The sequence below is a fragment of the Thunnus thynnus genome, chromosome 14, assembly GCF_963924715.1.
Source record: "Thunnus thynnus chromosome 14, fThuThy2.1, whole genome shotgun sequence".
Taxonomy (NCBI): Eukaryota; Metazoa; Chordata; class Actinopteri; order Scombriformes; family Scombridae; genus Thunnus; species Thunnus thynnus.
Window position 1 is genome coordinate 7,980,853 of NC_089530.1, and position 14,668 is coordinate 7,995,520.

The 14,668-nt window shown below is 39.7% G+C and overlaps 1 protein-coding gene across 1 annotated transcript; it reads right to left on the bottom strand.

Annotated features, from left to right (window-relative positions):
* Positions 1-527: 527 nt before the first annotated feature.
* On the bottom strand, positions 528-10,215 carry fam83ha (family with sequence similarity 83 member Ha). The gene is made up of 6 exons (XM_067609581.1): positions 9,858-10,215; positions 8,116-8,567; positions 7,830-7,994; positions 5,903-6,027; positions 1,936-5,698; positions 528-1,829 (listed from the first exon to the last, which is right to left on the bottom strand). The coding sequence occupies exons 2-6, from the start codon at positions 8,557-8,559 to the stop codon at positions 1,818-1,820; spliced, it is 4,509 nt and encodes a 1,502-aa protein (XP_067465682.1). The 5' UTR covers positions 8,560-8,567; positions 9,858-10,215; the 3' UTR covers positions 528-1,817.
* Positions 10,216-14,668: the final 4,453 nt, after the last annotated feature.

Genomic DNA, 14,668 nt, shown 5'->3' on the forward strand with positions numbered 1-14,668 from the left:
TAGAACAGAGCCATCATCAGTGTTATTAATAACACCTGAGCTTCTCCTGCCATGACAAGTCAAAATGTCTGCTGCGAAAAAGGCTTATGGTTAATGCTGATGCAGCAGATGCTAAGATATCCTGACTATTTGTCTTTGCAATGGGTGGAACACTGGATCCAACACTTTCTATAACACAATTTGATAAAATTCTTTTCTTTAGACCTTCCCTGCTTATTAAATGTCCACTTCTTTCAAACTACTGCCCAACTTTGTCAATTCGCCATTAACAAAAAACTATTAATTATTACTGTTATTAACATAAACATTTTATTTCATATAACTATACAAAGCTACAGTCCTTCAAGATCAATCCTCTTCACTTTAGAAGAAAATTGTTATAACAACTTAAATGACAATATGTACATAAAGCTAATGAATTTAATATGTGAATTAATAAATTTTTCCTCATTGGAATTCAAACATTCAAACATTTGACACACAGGAGCCAAAAACCCCTAAAACACATTCTATGTAGATATAAATGATCCTGATAAGAGACAAGTTTTTAATTTAAAAAAAAATATTTATAACAACCATAAATCCTTTTAAAAAGTGTAACTTGCAGAATACAACTCTACATATAGCTGTGTAAATTCTTTGTCGTTTCAAAATTTCTTGTTTAAACAGGTATGACAGGTTTTCATTCAAAAAGGCACATTTTACAGGTTCAGGCAAATTTTCAGAGACAATTAAAGGGTTGGTTCAACCAAGTTACAAAGAAATAACTCATATTCATATTTTCTCTGCAGTGGAGTCTAGCCATGCAGGGCGCTTTGGTTTTATATGGTTAAGTTTTGATCTGACTCTAATGTTGCACAAACAATATTTTTTACCTCCGTTGTTTTGTTGTAAAATATATCTCAAAATCTGTACAAATATGGGTTAAGACTGTCATCTCTCCAGTATTGGCATTTAATAAAGGAATTAATGGCTGAAAAAGCAATAAAAAGAAGAGTAAGTATCTGCATGTCAATGTACCACAGAGGTAAGCTTGAAAATATGTTCTTTTGTGCGTGTAATTTGGTTGAATAAACTTAACTTAAATTGACATAACTGACACCTTAAAGATTCTTACTGTATTAAGTGTAAGAAGAGAAGAGAAGAGAAGAGAAGAAAAAAACACAATACATACTGCATGGTGTGCAATGACTTATGCACTAATCTCGGTTCATAATCTCAGTTTTGTTTATGTTTGATTACAATTTCAGAGAATTAAACAATTACAATTAATTTACATCAGAACATTAACAGTCCTGCATGGATATGAATTTACATATCCACCTGTTTCACAAAAACACATTTTTATCAGCATCTTTGTTTAAAATGTCAAATACATGACAGCATACTATGATACATTTTTACAAGCTCAGGATACTTTAGATTATCTATTACGCTTGAAAATCACATTTTGACAGAAAACCAACTAATAATTATGTAAACGCTGTCAGTGCTGTAAGAAAAAGGCAAGGACAGGCCACATAACAGATACTGTCGCAAACATTGCACTTCACCCATGTGGTCAGTAAAAACATATTTGATCACACATACATAGTCTCAGTCCATGTAATTTTCACACTGGAAGAAACTTAGTGAATCACCCATAGAAAGAAGCCCTTTGTTGATCACGACATTTCTGTATTAATTTGTATGAGTTTCATCCTGTAAGTTCATGTCTTTAGTGAGAAAATGTCTTGTTCATCATTTCCCTTTTCCATTGTATTTTGCATTTTCTTCTATACATACTGATCATCCTCACAACTTTCTTCGGATCCCTGTTAAGGTGCCATCTGTGAAAGTAAAAGTGACAAAAAATGATTTACCACAGAGGCAAACAAATTTGTATCCTAATGAGTAGCTGACACAGAAGCAATCTTACTATTAATGTATTCATACCTCAAATCGACTGTAAACTTTCCTCTCCTTCCTCATGTTCTGGAGCTTTTCCAGCAGCTCCTGGCGCTCCTCAGTTGACTTCTGCGGCCCTCTGCCAAGTGACGCAATCCTTCTTTCTTTCACACTTTTGGCGTTTTTGTCAGCTTTATCTTCTTTCTCATCATCTGTGACAGGAAACTCTTTGGTCGCCTCGTTCCTGCTTTGGCTATTTGCAGAAATTTGCCCTAGCAGCAGCTTTGTATCATCTCTGAGGTTGCTGCTTGAGAGCACTTTGGCTGTTGACGAGTGGTAGCGAGACTGGGTTGATTTTGGCTTCTTGGACTGTGGTGACAGAGGAGCAACTTCATCTGATGCAACCTCTGCCACCTCGCAGCAGTCATTTTGCCTTGCTTGGTCATTAGATTCCTGTTTGCTTACTTCAATTTGATTGTCTATATAACTATTATCAGCAGGTACAGGTGACTCTTCAGGTGTTGGCAGATCAGGCTCTGTTGTGACTAATGTGACTATCGAGGTAGGCTCAGTTGGGCTAGAAGAATATTCTGTAGATGGGTGCATTGGAGCTTTGTTTGAGTCTGTTGGAGTCTCACTGGATAAAGAATCAGTATCTGAGGAACTGTGCAATACAAGCATGCTCGTTTCTGTTCTTTCAGCCTCAGGGGACATGACAGATCCAACTGACTCAGACATAGGAGAAGAACATGATACTGTTTCAGCAGGAGTGGGAGAGCAAGATCCTGTCAGGTTAAGTTCAGAGAGAGAGTTTGCTTGTGTTGGTGCATCTTGAAGACATGCACTTGTTTCAGATCGGGAGGCATCAGGAGGAATGTCTGGATTGACAAGAGACCTAGTTTCTGATTGCTCAGGTGAAGGGTCTCCTGGTGTAGAAGTAATGGGCTCTTTTTGGTATGGTTTATTACTACTTTCAAGATCAGATACATTGGGTAAACACAACTCGGGTGATGAAGAGCTAAGGCTCTGAGGTGTGCTATCAGCTTTGACATCCTTTGGTGATGCAAGAACAACACTGGAAGAAACCTCAGATTCCTCTGCAATGGGGCTGTTTTCTGATTCAGGAGCATCTTTTTGTGAATCAGGTGAAATCGCACAAGATTCCTCAGAGTTTATCTTTGTAGTAGACTCTAATGAGGAGGGCACTGAACCAGCAGCATATGCATCAGGTGAAATATCAAATTCCACATGAGCAGAGTCAACTACTGAATGGGTATTGGGTGAAGTCGACTGTAAAACAGTATCTAATGGAGCTTGAGTAGATTCTGTCTGCATGTCAGACGAAGCAGTAGATATTTGTAAAGCTTTGTCCGCTGATTGGGAGGATTCAGGTGGGGAGGGACTGAAAGATTCCTGTTCTCCTATTTTGTCAGAAATTGAGGACAGCATGTTGGAGGCTGGGGTCAAGCTTGAGTCTTCTTGGGTGACATTAGAAGATATAGTCTCTGCTGGAGGGGAAAGAGGGGCAAAGCTGGAAGCTGTGGGACTTGGGGTGGTCTGAGGACTGGAATCGGGCAAAGTGTTTTCACTTTTATCAGTACCTTGCGCAAGAGATGGAACATTTGCAGGTGTGTCATTTGTTGTTGTAGGTGACTGACAGGGGCTACACTCTTTTACAGCAGGTTTTGACAGCTTTTGGTCTTCTGGTGGTTCACTCTGAGGGGCTTCTGTTTCTGCAGAAACAGGCAGGGATGCTGCTGATTGGATGTTCTTCATCTCTATTTTCTCTGAATCAGTTGAAGCTCTGGTTTGTTCCTCTTCACAGCTTTTAGATGTATTGGGGTCATTATTGACCTGCTGTGCGGTTTGCTTTTTGACAGACATATCAGCAATTTTTTCATGTGGTACAACTTCCTCATTTTTAACAGTTGTGTTGTCTTTCAGATAAGTTGGTGCTTTCATTGGACCCTTCTCTGCACTCTTTTCAGCTCCTGCAGCCTTTGCAGCTTTGCGTTTGGCTGCCAACTCTTTGAAAAACTTGAGCCTCTCAATAGGATCATTCATATCTACATAGAGTGGAGTGAGCAAAGATTTGGGGGGTTGTACTATTTGATCAGTTTTGGGCAACTCAGCTTCAGAAGGCTTGGATTGGGGCATTGATGGGACATCTGATGTTTTTAATGACTCTTGTACCTCAGGGGTTTCTGGTGGATTGTTTGAATTCTCGTCTTTTGAAGATGAATCTTTCTCCTCAGCTTTATTGGTTCCATCGTCTGGTTTGGAAGCTTCTAGTGCTGAGTTATCAACAGTGGCTGACTTTATGTAACGACTCCATTCAAAAGGTCCTCTTGCAGCGGATCTTTTTTGTCCCAAAACCTGAGAAACAAAAGGTACTTTTGTCTGTTTTGCCTCATCTTTTTCACCCTCCTCATCCTGTTGCCCTGCAGCAGTTTGGGTATCTTGAGAGGTATGCTGATCCAGAGAGCTGAATATCAGAGAAGATCTTAACCTTGAGCTCCGCGGTACTGCTGCATTGTATTTCCTACGGAACGACTCCTCCCTTCGAACAACACTAGTCTTCGGTTCCTTTGGTTCTGCTTCCTCTGTCTTGTCCCCCTCAGTTGTGGATGACGATTCTGAAGGTGTTGGAGTCGTTTTGGTTTCTGCTGCCACAGTAGTACTTTCATCAGGCAATTCCTTTGATTGCTCTCGCACAGTGGGTTTGACATAACTTGGCATCTGACTTGCCCTGCGTAAAGTAGGAATCTTAAACTCTCTGAAATGAGGGATTTTAGGAACTGAAAAGTGCATGCCTGGTGATTTTTGCTGTATGGGAGGGTTAGAGGGTTCTTGTAAGGGATCTGGTACCTGAGGTGGTGCCAGTGGCAGGCCTTCATCTCCTGGATTATCGTATGCACTGAGGTACGAGCTAATCCTCAAGTTTCTTAGCCCCCGTTTCACCATGGGATCCTTGCGGTCAGTGATAGGCTCCTGGAAAAACTGCTTCTGATCAGTTGGATTTGAGGGTGTGGGAGAGGTTTGACATGCATATGTCTGGCCTAAACTCAGTCTTCTAGGGTAAGATGAACTTAATGGTAAATCTGCTGAAGGTAGTAATTTCTCTGAGCCCTGGTCAAATTCTACATTTCTGGTAGATGATAAATAGTTAAGCACAGGGTCAAAGTTATCCATCTCTTGTGGTAAGCCAGGTTCAGAATACTCATCTGCTGAATGACTTGACTTGTCTCGACTCCAAAATTTGTCATAGCCACTGTAATCTGCTTCGGGTCCTGGCCCTGCATGTGGCTGCTGGCCCCTGTCAAACTGCCTTCCCTGGGTCTCAAGGTCTGGCAACCCCTGTTGCTGCAGGAATGGGTAAGAGTGTCTGCCATGAGTACCTTCAGCATAACTGTGCCGTTTGAAGGTGGGATTTTCCATCACAGGCATCCTGGAGTGACCTTGATCAAACAAGGGATCCATTTGTGACTGCTCTGATGGAAACCTATTGTACGGATCTACAGGGCCATGCAAGGATCCCTGCCTTTTAAGGGGCATCATTCTCCAGTCCATATCTGTACGCTCATCATCTGGACGAAACTTCCTGGGGTCTCTGTACAGTGAAGTTCTTTCACGTGGGTATTGCATCTTTTGTAGAGGGTTAAAATCTTCCATTGGAGCAAGCACATTTTCCATCATCAGCGGCTGCGACTGAGCAAACAGAATCCGAAACTCTTCATCAAAAGTTGAGACAAGTTGTCCAAGGAAAAGGTGTGCCATACAGCGGTGTAGCTTCTCAAAAGACCACATGAAGCTGGACAAAGACATGAAAATAAGAAGGAATTACTAAACACACTAAATTCATTGCAAACTCACGTCCAACCAAGTGTGGTGTCTAAATAAATTCAGAAAATTAAACATAAAATCACAAAATAATCACAAATCACTAACATCACTCCTACTATTTTGTTGTGTAATGTGTAGAGGTATGGCTTTCTGTTGCAGTTTCAAATCTCACCTGTAGTTTCCACTCAGCACAGCCCTGCAGTCTGTCAACATGAAGCGATCCATCATCTGACCTTTGAAGGATTTCCCTGAGCGGCAGTGGTACGTGATGCCAGATACTGTTCTCACACGTAGAAACTGCAAGACATGCATCAAATCACCTACGGTTCATACTGAGCAGAATTAGGAAATGCAGAGGTGTTCATGTTCCAAATTGTAATTCAAGCTACAGCAGGTGGCAGCATTGCATTAGCACTGCCACTCCGAAAATAGGGAGATAGAAAATGGCTGTTTTTCAAGTTCCTCTTCACAGCTATATATGCAGTATTTAGAAGTTGCTCAATATTTGTGGTTTCTATGATGGAAAAATACTTTATTATCAATATTTACTGTGTATGTCAGGTACAAATCATATAGATTGACATCATTGCGATGTACTTATGCCAGATTTATCCACATGGCTAATGTCTATCTAACATCTAAACAACCATATAAAACAAACACATCATAGTATTACAGGCAAATACAAGAGGCATATATCACACATAAAGCATACATATAACATACAACATGTAAAGAAAATGACAGACAAGAAAAAGTGACACATAAGACAAACATGACATGACTCATGACATAGCATATAAGATTCATACAGACTTGACAGACATTGATGGATGAAGATAAAAGGGTTGTTAAATATAATGTTCACTGTTGTTTGTTCAATAACTAGATTTTCACATGTCCAGCAAAGGTATGATAAGGTTGTTAGTTCTGTCAAGTCAGTTGGAGGTGTGCACCAACCATGTGATGTTTGGAAAGAAAAGACATTATGACATTAAGATATTTTTTCCTTATTCCTATAGTCACTTTTACCAACAGCTGTAGTGAAGCTACTGTACTTGTACTTTGCTTCACAAATTCAATTAGTATGGATAGAGTTAAAGGATAAGGCTGGTGACATAATAAATATTCCTTATTGTCAGCAAATCCCATGAAAAGACCAAAACCAACAGTGTGTTGGTCTGCCTATCAAAGCCCTCTGACTTCCATACTCTGTCTGTGACACTCAGACCCAAGTTCATTTGTTCCTACTAAAGAAATAAATGTGTAAAAACAGGTCACAAACAGGTCACAAAACAGGTCCTTTTTAAAAAAAGGGCTAAATATTTTTTATAACAGCTGGGCACTGTAGTTTTTATCAAACATTATTCAAACAGGAATAAATAGCACATTTGTTGGGGACTATTTTGAGCTGCAGATTAATACACATTTGGTTCACTACTCAGTGTTTACAGCAGCAGGACAGTGTATATCTGATTGACTCAAAATATACTACAGTGCCTGCGTTTACCATCATGAAGGAACGTGTCAGCCAGTGCAACAGTGTGGCTCAATAATGTGAGCTCTACAGCACAGAGGAATAAGCTATATCAGGCTTTTGACAATACTTGTTAATAGGATCAGTTCATTGTTGGTTTTGGTCTTTTTGTGGGATTTGGTGACAAAAAAGAAAAACACAGAATATCACCAAGCTTTTCCCTTAAGTATCTAAAAACACACTGTAACAGTGCATCGGCATATATTTTATTTTGCTTCTATAGTCAAACTGTAGTCAAAGAGTAATGAATATAAAACTAGTTAGTTGAATGTTACTGAAGTCACTCAAGAGTTCTTTCAAATATCCAAATATTTACACTCATTTGCTACTTTTCTATTAAAATCTTCAGGTTCCGACCTTAAAACCTTTCCAAAAAATGGTTGGAACCTCTGTGGTGGGTGGAGGAGTTGTGCTGACTGGGAGTGTATGAGGGGAAGGAGAAGGAACGTAATATCCTGGGTTGGTAATGGAATTTAAATCTGTTTCTGTTGTGTTGTTATATAACAATACAGCTTTATTACAGTCCAAAAGGAATATATTTTATAAAACAACATGAACTCACTTGGATGCTCTGTAGATTTACTCTGCAGTTGGACACCATGTTAATGAAGTGATGTGCATTCTGCTCGTCTAGGATAATATAGACGGCAACATTCCTCATGGCAGCATTGAGAATATCCCTAAACATGTCAACATCAGTAAACATGTCCATCACTATGGCAATCACCTAGGGAGATAAAAGCAACAAACAAGACTGATGTCAAAACAAAACTGTTATAAGTTCAGTAACTTCAGAGAAAGGTTAGTCATGTCTAAATCTACAACTATAATGAAAGTGAAAGACCGACCTGCTGAGCATTCTTAATAAGTCGTCGTGCCTGCTCCTTGATACTCGGCATGTAAGGCTCAGGGGGGTTAATTAGAGTGGTGACCTCTGTGGGTCCATTGAAGTGATGCAGGTGAGGCCAGCCAAGGTCCAGGCCCGGGGCATCCAGGTCCGAATGGATGGGCCAGTATGTGTCCGAGGAGCCATCACCCCCAGTCTCTAGGAAATGGTGTTCCTGGTGGTTGCTCTGCTGAGGGACCTGAACAGCACTCCGAACATAGTGAATCTCAGGTGTGGACAGGAAGTCCACCTCATCTACTTTTTGGAGGAGCTCGTAGTATCCCTCCAAGTCCTCCTCAACCAGTGCGTCAATAGCCAAGCGGTACTCTTCCCGATAGTGAGGAGCGAGGTAGTTGGGATCCAGGGGGTCATCCCCAGCAGAGGAACACTGAGAGCGACGTGCCATACTGTTGGCTGAAGAGAGACATGGGATATATTTATTGTACATAATAATTTTCACTCCACACATTTATTTCAGAGACACCAAACAACCAACAAGAGTGTCATCTAATTAAAGCGGAACGATAATTCAATTAGAGATGAATTAGCTGATTAAGAATGACAGCAAATTTATCTATTGCAATTTTGACAACCACTTAACCATTTAAATCCTTTTTCAGAAACAGACTTCTAGCTTCTGAAATGTGAATATTTGCTGCTTTTCTTTATCTTAAATGATAATAAGCTGAACATGTTTAGGGTATGGACTGCTTGTTCAAACAAACCAACACATTTTTAAGACATCATGTTGGGTCTTGGGAACTTGTGTTGGGAATTTTCCACTATTTTCTTTTACTTATTTATTTTACTATTGTCATTTTACTGACCAAACGATAAACTGATAACTCAAGAAAATAGAAAGTAGTAAGTAGTTGCCTCCCTAAATTCAATATCATTGGTTATCATCCTTTACTGGAAATGTATTGTGTATTGATCACGTCGTGTTGTCACTTTATAAAGTTCAGTGGTCCATATTGATTCCAAGCAAATAGTAACTGAAACTATTAAACAAGTCATTGTAGTTTTCATTTTACATGTTGCAAATATTCTGTAAGATGTAATGCACAATATTGGAAGAAAGTTAATTGGATTTGACATCAATTTAGCAATTTCATATTTGATTTTGCGTACATCTGTAATATTATGATATCAGAAAAACAATCTTCATATCATGATATTTATTCTAACCATGTCAGCCAGCAACAAAGCTCACTTCTGGGTCTCATTATACCTTACAAGAGATGGGGCCCTTATCACAAGAATCCTCTCAGTTGTAATACTGTGCTAGTAAAAAGCAAAAAAAAAAAAAACGCAAAAAAACCAAAAAACAGTATGATGAATGAGGGAAGATCTAACCACAGGATCGATGGTTATGGGTGCGGCTCCTCCCTCTGGACAAAAACTCACCATTTGCAAGTTCATGTAAAACCATATGTAGGAAACGAAATAGTCCAAACTAAACACTACAATCACTATAGATAAGACAGAATAAACGCTTCAGAAGATAAATGGTTACTGGTATTTCAGTGGTGGGGGTCCGAATCAAAATATTTTTGCCCACTGAGGCCGAAAACATTTCAACAAGATCAGGTAACACTGAAGCACACGTCAGGATACGCTTGCCATATGTCACACATATTCTCCATGTAACCATCGCTCTATAAAAGACTACCGTACAGCTCTGTCGTTATTTGGTGAACTTACCCCTCTGAAAAATACTCGTCAAAGTTTCGTCATCTTTCCCTCTTCACCATGTTTTCTTCCACAACATGTCGCGCTTCTAGTCCAGGTGGGACATGCCAAAAGTTTTCAGTTCCATTGCTTTTCCGACGTCACCCAGCTAAACCAGTTTATTATCATGCTTGAGGCATGTTGGCGAGAATGTTTGAGGCAGAGCGAACAGACAGAGAGAAAAGTGTTGTCGACAAATCTCGCCCCGCCTCGATTACAGCTGAACAGTTTGCTCACTTCTGCTCTTCACAGCTCGTGTCCATGCTGAACTCTGCACATCTGTTATCTGTACACAGCTGGCTAATTGCTGCTATCAACTGCGGTGGAATTGCTGCGAGGCTATTTAATGTCATTCTTGTGTAAAGCATTTATTGTATTACTCATACATTATTATCCATTAATTTCAGATTACAAAATACGTATAAAAAAACTTTTAGGTTGCCAGATTGCAAATTATTCCTTTGGTTGGTCAACAGTCTAAAACTGATGAACTAAACAGCTAAGGAGATTTTTCACAACCTGGCAACCCAGATTTTTCCATCAAGTTTCCAAAGCAGACCATCTTTCATAACTTAAGAGCTGTTAATGCTCCTATTCACCAAGTATTTTCATACTCTTGTGATAAAGTCCTAATAATCATCCGCTCATACAACTGACACGCTTACCCAGCAGGGCCAGCTACGCTCTTTTCACAGACACTTGTAATGAAAAATACTATAACTCTGTCAGCAGTTGTCAACAAATCAAATCTGGGGACACAGTGCGATTATTCAATTCTGAAAATAGAAAAACAACAATAAGCCGTGCTGCTCAGTATTTCTGTGTGTTACCTGAAGGTTGATAAGAACTTGAATCATCATTCTCTCCAAACCTGTTTCCACAGGGGTAAGGGTCATAGGTCATAGGTCATGCTATAGTAGCAGGAATCCGAGTCCATGAATATTTTGTACAGCTCATCAAGCAGCCGCCTCTCCAGACGTTCCTTCTCTTTGTTTTCCTTTACCTGGAAGGCAGGGGAATACTGGATTGGGCAAGTGGACATAAAATGTCAAAGCATGACAAAGCAAAGAAAGAAAAATCCTGACTTAAAAGCCTTTCGATGTGAGAAAGATAAGAAAGGTAGTGTGTGGGTTCAAAGATGACAAGACACTTTCATCAAATGTACAGAAACAAATACCTTTTTCTTGATGGGCACACCCACATTAGATTTGATCTGGCTTAAAGTTTTCATCAAGAACTTTGGCTCATCGGGAGACTGGGCCAGTTTCTCTGGTTTGTCTATTCCAAAGTGATGCTTCTTGCAAGGCTGAAAAAGAGGATTTTCTGTCAAATTTATGTAATCTTACAAATTTCATAAACATAATAGTGATGTTTGAAAGATAAAAAGGGCCAGTTTGGTGATGATGACATAACTGAATTTGGTACCACATGGAAGTTCTCAAAACAAAAATCAATGAGATTCAACATGGAACCCTGGTGCACCACAAAAAACACTACTACTATCTCCTAAACTACTACAGTACACATCCTAACAGCTACATTAAGCTATAGGATTTCTGGGCACACAAAGGTGTGGTACAAGCACATGTACAACAGGATGCGGTCTAAAAGCGTATCCAGGATCTTCCTAGTAAATGATAGTAAATGATTTATCAACCATCAATAAAACCATAACTTACAACTTATAAACAAGGTTGGATACCAACTACACAAAGCGGGCACCTGCACTTAATGTGTCAGTGTGCTCACGAAAGTTTCTACAATGTGCCTTCCAACCACATCTGAAGGCAAAAGTGTTTACAGGTCTTTCAAATAGCCACACTCGAAGGCAGGATCAAAATTCGGCCGTTATAGAGAGGGACAAGACCCAATAAATGTTCAAATGTGGATAACACACTCTCAGACAATCTTGTACACTTGTTTGTACACATGAAAAAATGTGTACAAATGTGTAAAATGAAAAAAGAGAGCTTGAGAGAGAAGTAGGCTACAAGTAGGCTCCTGTTTATTTTCTCAACTCCGCACACCTGGCCACTGGCTGCTTGAAGTGGGCGTGATTGGGTTGGATTGGTTGTTGGTTTTGGACAGTCACAGAAACTGTGAGAGGTCTGAGGGAGTTTCAGACACTGTATTTTCAAAGTACTTCAGTTGAAGCATACTGACAGCTTTTGGGAGCCCAAAGTTTATTGACAATAGTGGCAATAATTTAGTGGTAGTTTGATTTAATGCAGATTTGTTTGGTAATATGTACCACTAAAGCACAATCTGAAATGAAAAGATGAGAGTCTTAAGGGCCTCAGTTAACATTTTATTTTAATGCCTTTGTTGTTTCAATACATGTAGTGCCTCCATGGAACATATTCCTTAGTCATATTACCAATGACTCATTACTAATGACGAACTACTGCGCACACACACAACTCCCCCCCCCCCCCCACAACTAGATTGACTGATATTTTGAAAAAGGCATCCCCTAATTATAGACATTGAGAAATCCTGCCTAATTGTGATTAAATGTCATTTAAAAAGATGAATAGAGGTAGATAATTAAATGTAATTATCATAGCCCTTTGTAGGATTTTAATTAATAATTGTATCGAACGCTTGAGGTGAAATGTAACAGGAGTTACAGGAAAAGTAAAGAATCTCACAGCCTTCCTCTTAAACTGTATTAGTCTCTTGATTTATTCTTATTTATGACTTATTCATCATTTATTCAGCCATTAACTGTTGCTGCTATAGGCCCCATAATAGACTCCTTCTCATTTATCTGCACCATCTACAGACAGGTGACAAATTAAAAGAAAACCTGGTCCAGGTCTGAATACTTGACCCCTACAGTGAGGGGATCTGGTGGCTCTGTTATGCTGTGGGGGCATTTTGCTGGCATGGTTTGGGTCCACTTGTCCACTCAGAGGGAAGAGTCACTACAAATCAATACAAAGTTGTTCTGAGTCATCACCTTTATCCTATGATGAAACATCTCTATCCTGATGTGAGTGGTCTCTTTCAGGATGACAATGCCCCAATTCACAGGGCACGAGGAGTCTGAATTCTTCAAAAAGATATTCCCTCATTTGGTGTTGATGATGGTGGTGGAGAGTGCTGACGAACACATCAGTCCAAAATCTCCCATAGGTGTTCAATAGGGTTGAGATCTGGTGACTGCAAGGGTATGATTCACATCATTTTCATACTCATCAAAACATTCAGTGACCCCTAGTGAATATATAAATTGGGCCATTGTCTTCCTGAAAGAGACCACTCACATCAGGATAGAAATGTTTCATCATAGGATAAAGGTGATGACTCAGAACAACTTTGTATTGATTTGCAGTGACTCTTCCCTCTGAGTGGACAAGTACACCCAAACCATGCCAGCAAAATGCCCCCCACAGCATAACAGAGCCACCAAATCCCCTCACCGTAGGGGTCAAGCATTCAGACCTGTTCCAATTTTTCCTTCAATTTGTCACCCATCTATATCATTGCATGGTGCATGGCCAGTCAAACATAATAAACCTTGCTGAACAATTTGAATACAAAGAAAAGCACTTTAAGATACTTATAAAACATGTGTCATTTAATTTAAGTCTGAATGATAACAAAGAAAACCTCTTAATGTGTTAACCTCAACTCTCTTAATGTGACAAATATATAAACAAACAATGGAGTCACTCGCAAAGGATTATTATCATAAAGACTGTCATGCTTTGATGGAGGTGTAGCCTAATAACACAAACAAAAGAGCAGACTAGCACAAGGACCTTAATGCCTGCAGGAGAGGCTTCCTGTGCCAACACGGTGCCAACATTCATTCTTTTGTATCTTGTAATGGTTCATTAACAATTTTTCCAGCACCATTTACAATAATGCCCACAGACTGAGATGATATTACCTCACCAGACAGGCTGTGACTTAATGATACAAAAATAGTGAGAGGGCTTATGTGGAAACCAAGCTTTGAAGTTGGAGGAAGGCCATCTGGGAGTCCAAGATAGGACCTTGTACTGCATGTTTTGTTAAACCCTGGAAGGAGAGAGAGAGCGAGAAAGAGAGAAAAAAAATACTGTGATTTTCCCTGTAAGGGTTGCTCCACACTCAGACCTAAAATAGCCTCGTCAGGATGGAATTCGACGTAACTAAAGTAAAGGAAGTGATGCAACGTAGCTGCTCAAGTGAAGACATGAAGACAATCCCTTATTGTTCCTTTCAGGCACCACCCAAGGCAAACAGTGGAGCAGCTGGGATAGAATCATCAAAATGAATGTTCACTGAGTTCATAGATAGTTGCTACACTACATACCATCGAGCAGCATTCACCACTGGACTCTGTTAATCTCTGTAGCTCTCAGAAAAACACACATTTGGTATCTGCCTTGTGGCTTTCTGACTGACAGCTTCGATTGTGAAACATGAACTTGACTGTGACCACCCCCCCCCCCCCCCCCCCCCCACCCTCCCCCACCCCCATAAGACATCTCAAGGAATGTTTGACCCTCATACAAACACACACTGTAACTGATATGATTTATGTGATAACACAATGTCACTCTAAATGAACTGCTATTGTGAAAGGTGAACAAAAACACAGTGCCTTGTGGTAAACACACCACAGAGTAGATAACATTCAACTGATAACTGTGTCTACATGGTGAGCGGCTTTGTAGAATAAGTTAAGTTTACTAAAAGTTTTAATTTCATACTGTGTATACCTGTTGGACATAGTCTCATATACAGTACTGGGGTCAGATTCAAAATATTTTACTGTAAACTGTATATTT

Bases quoted from the DNA above. Each gene is read 5' to 3' on its own strand.
- fam83ha (XM_067609581.1), bottom strand. From the start codon at position 8,559: ATGGCACGTCGCTCTCAGTGTTCCTCTGCTGGGGATGACCCCCTGGAT. The intron at 7,995-8,115 runs GTCGGTCTTTCA...TTATCTCCCTAG, and splicing joins TTATTAAGAATGCTCAGCAG to GTGATTGCCATAGTGATGGA. The intron at 6,028-7,829 runs GTGAGTTCATGT...CATGTCTTGCAG, and splicing joins TAAATCTACAGAGCATCCAA to TTTCTACGTGTGAGAACAGT.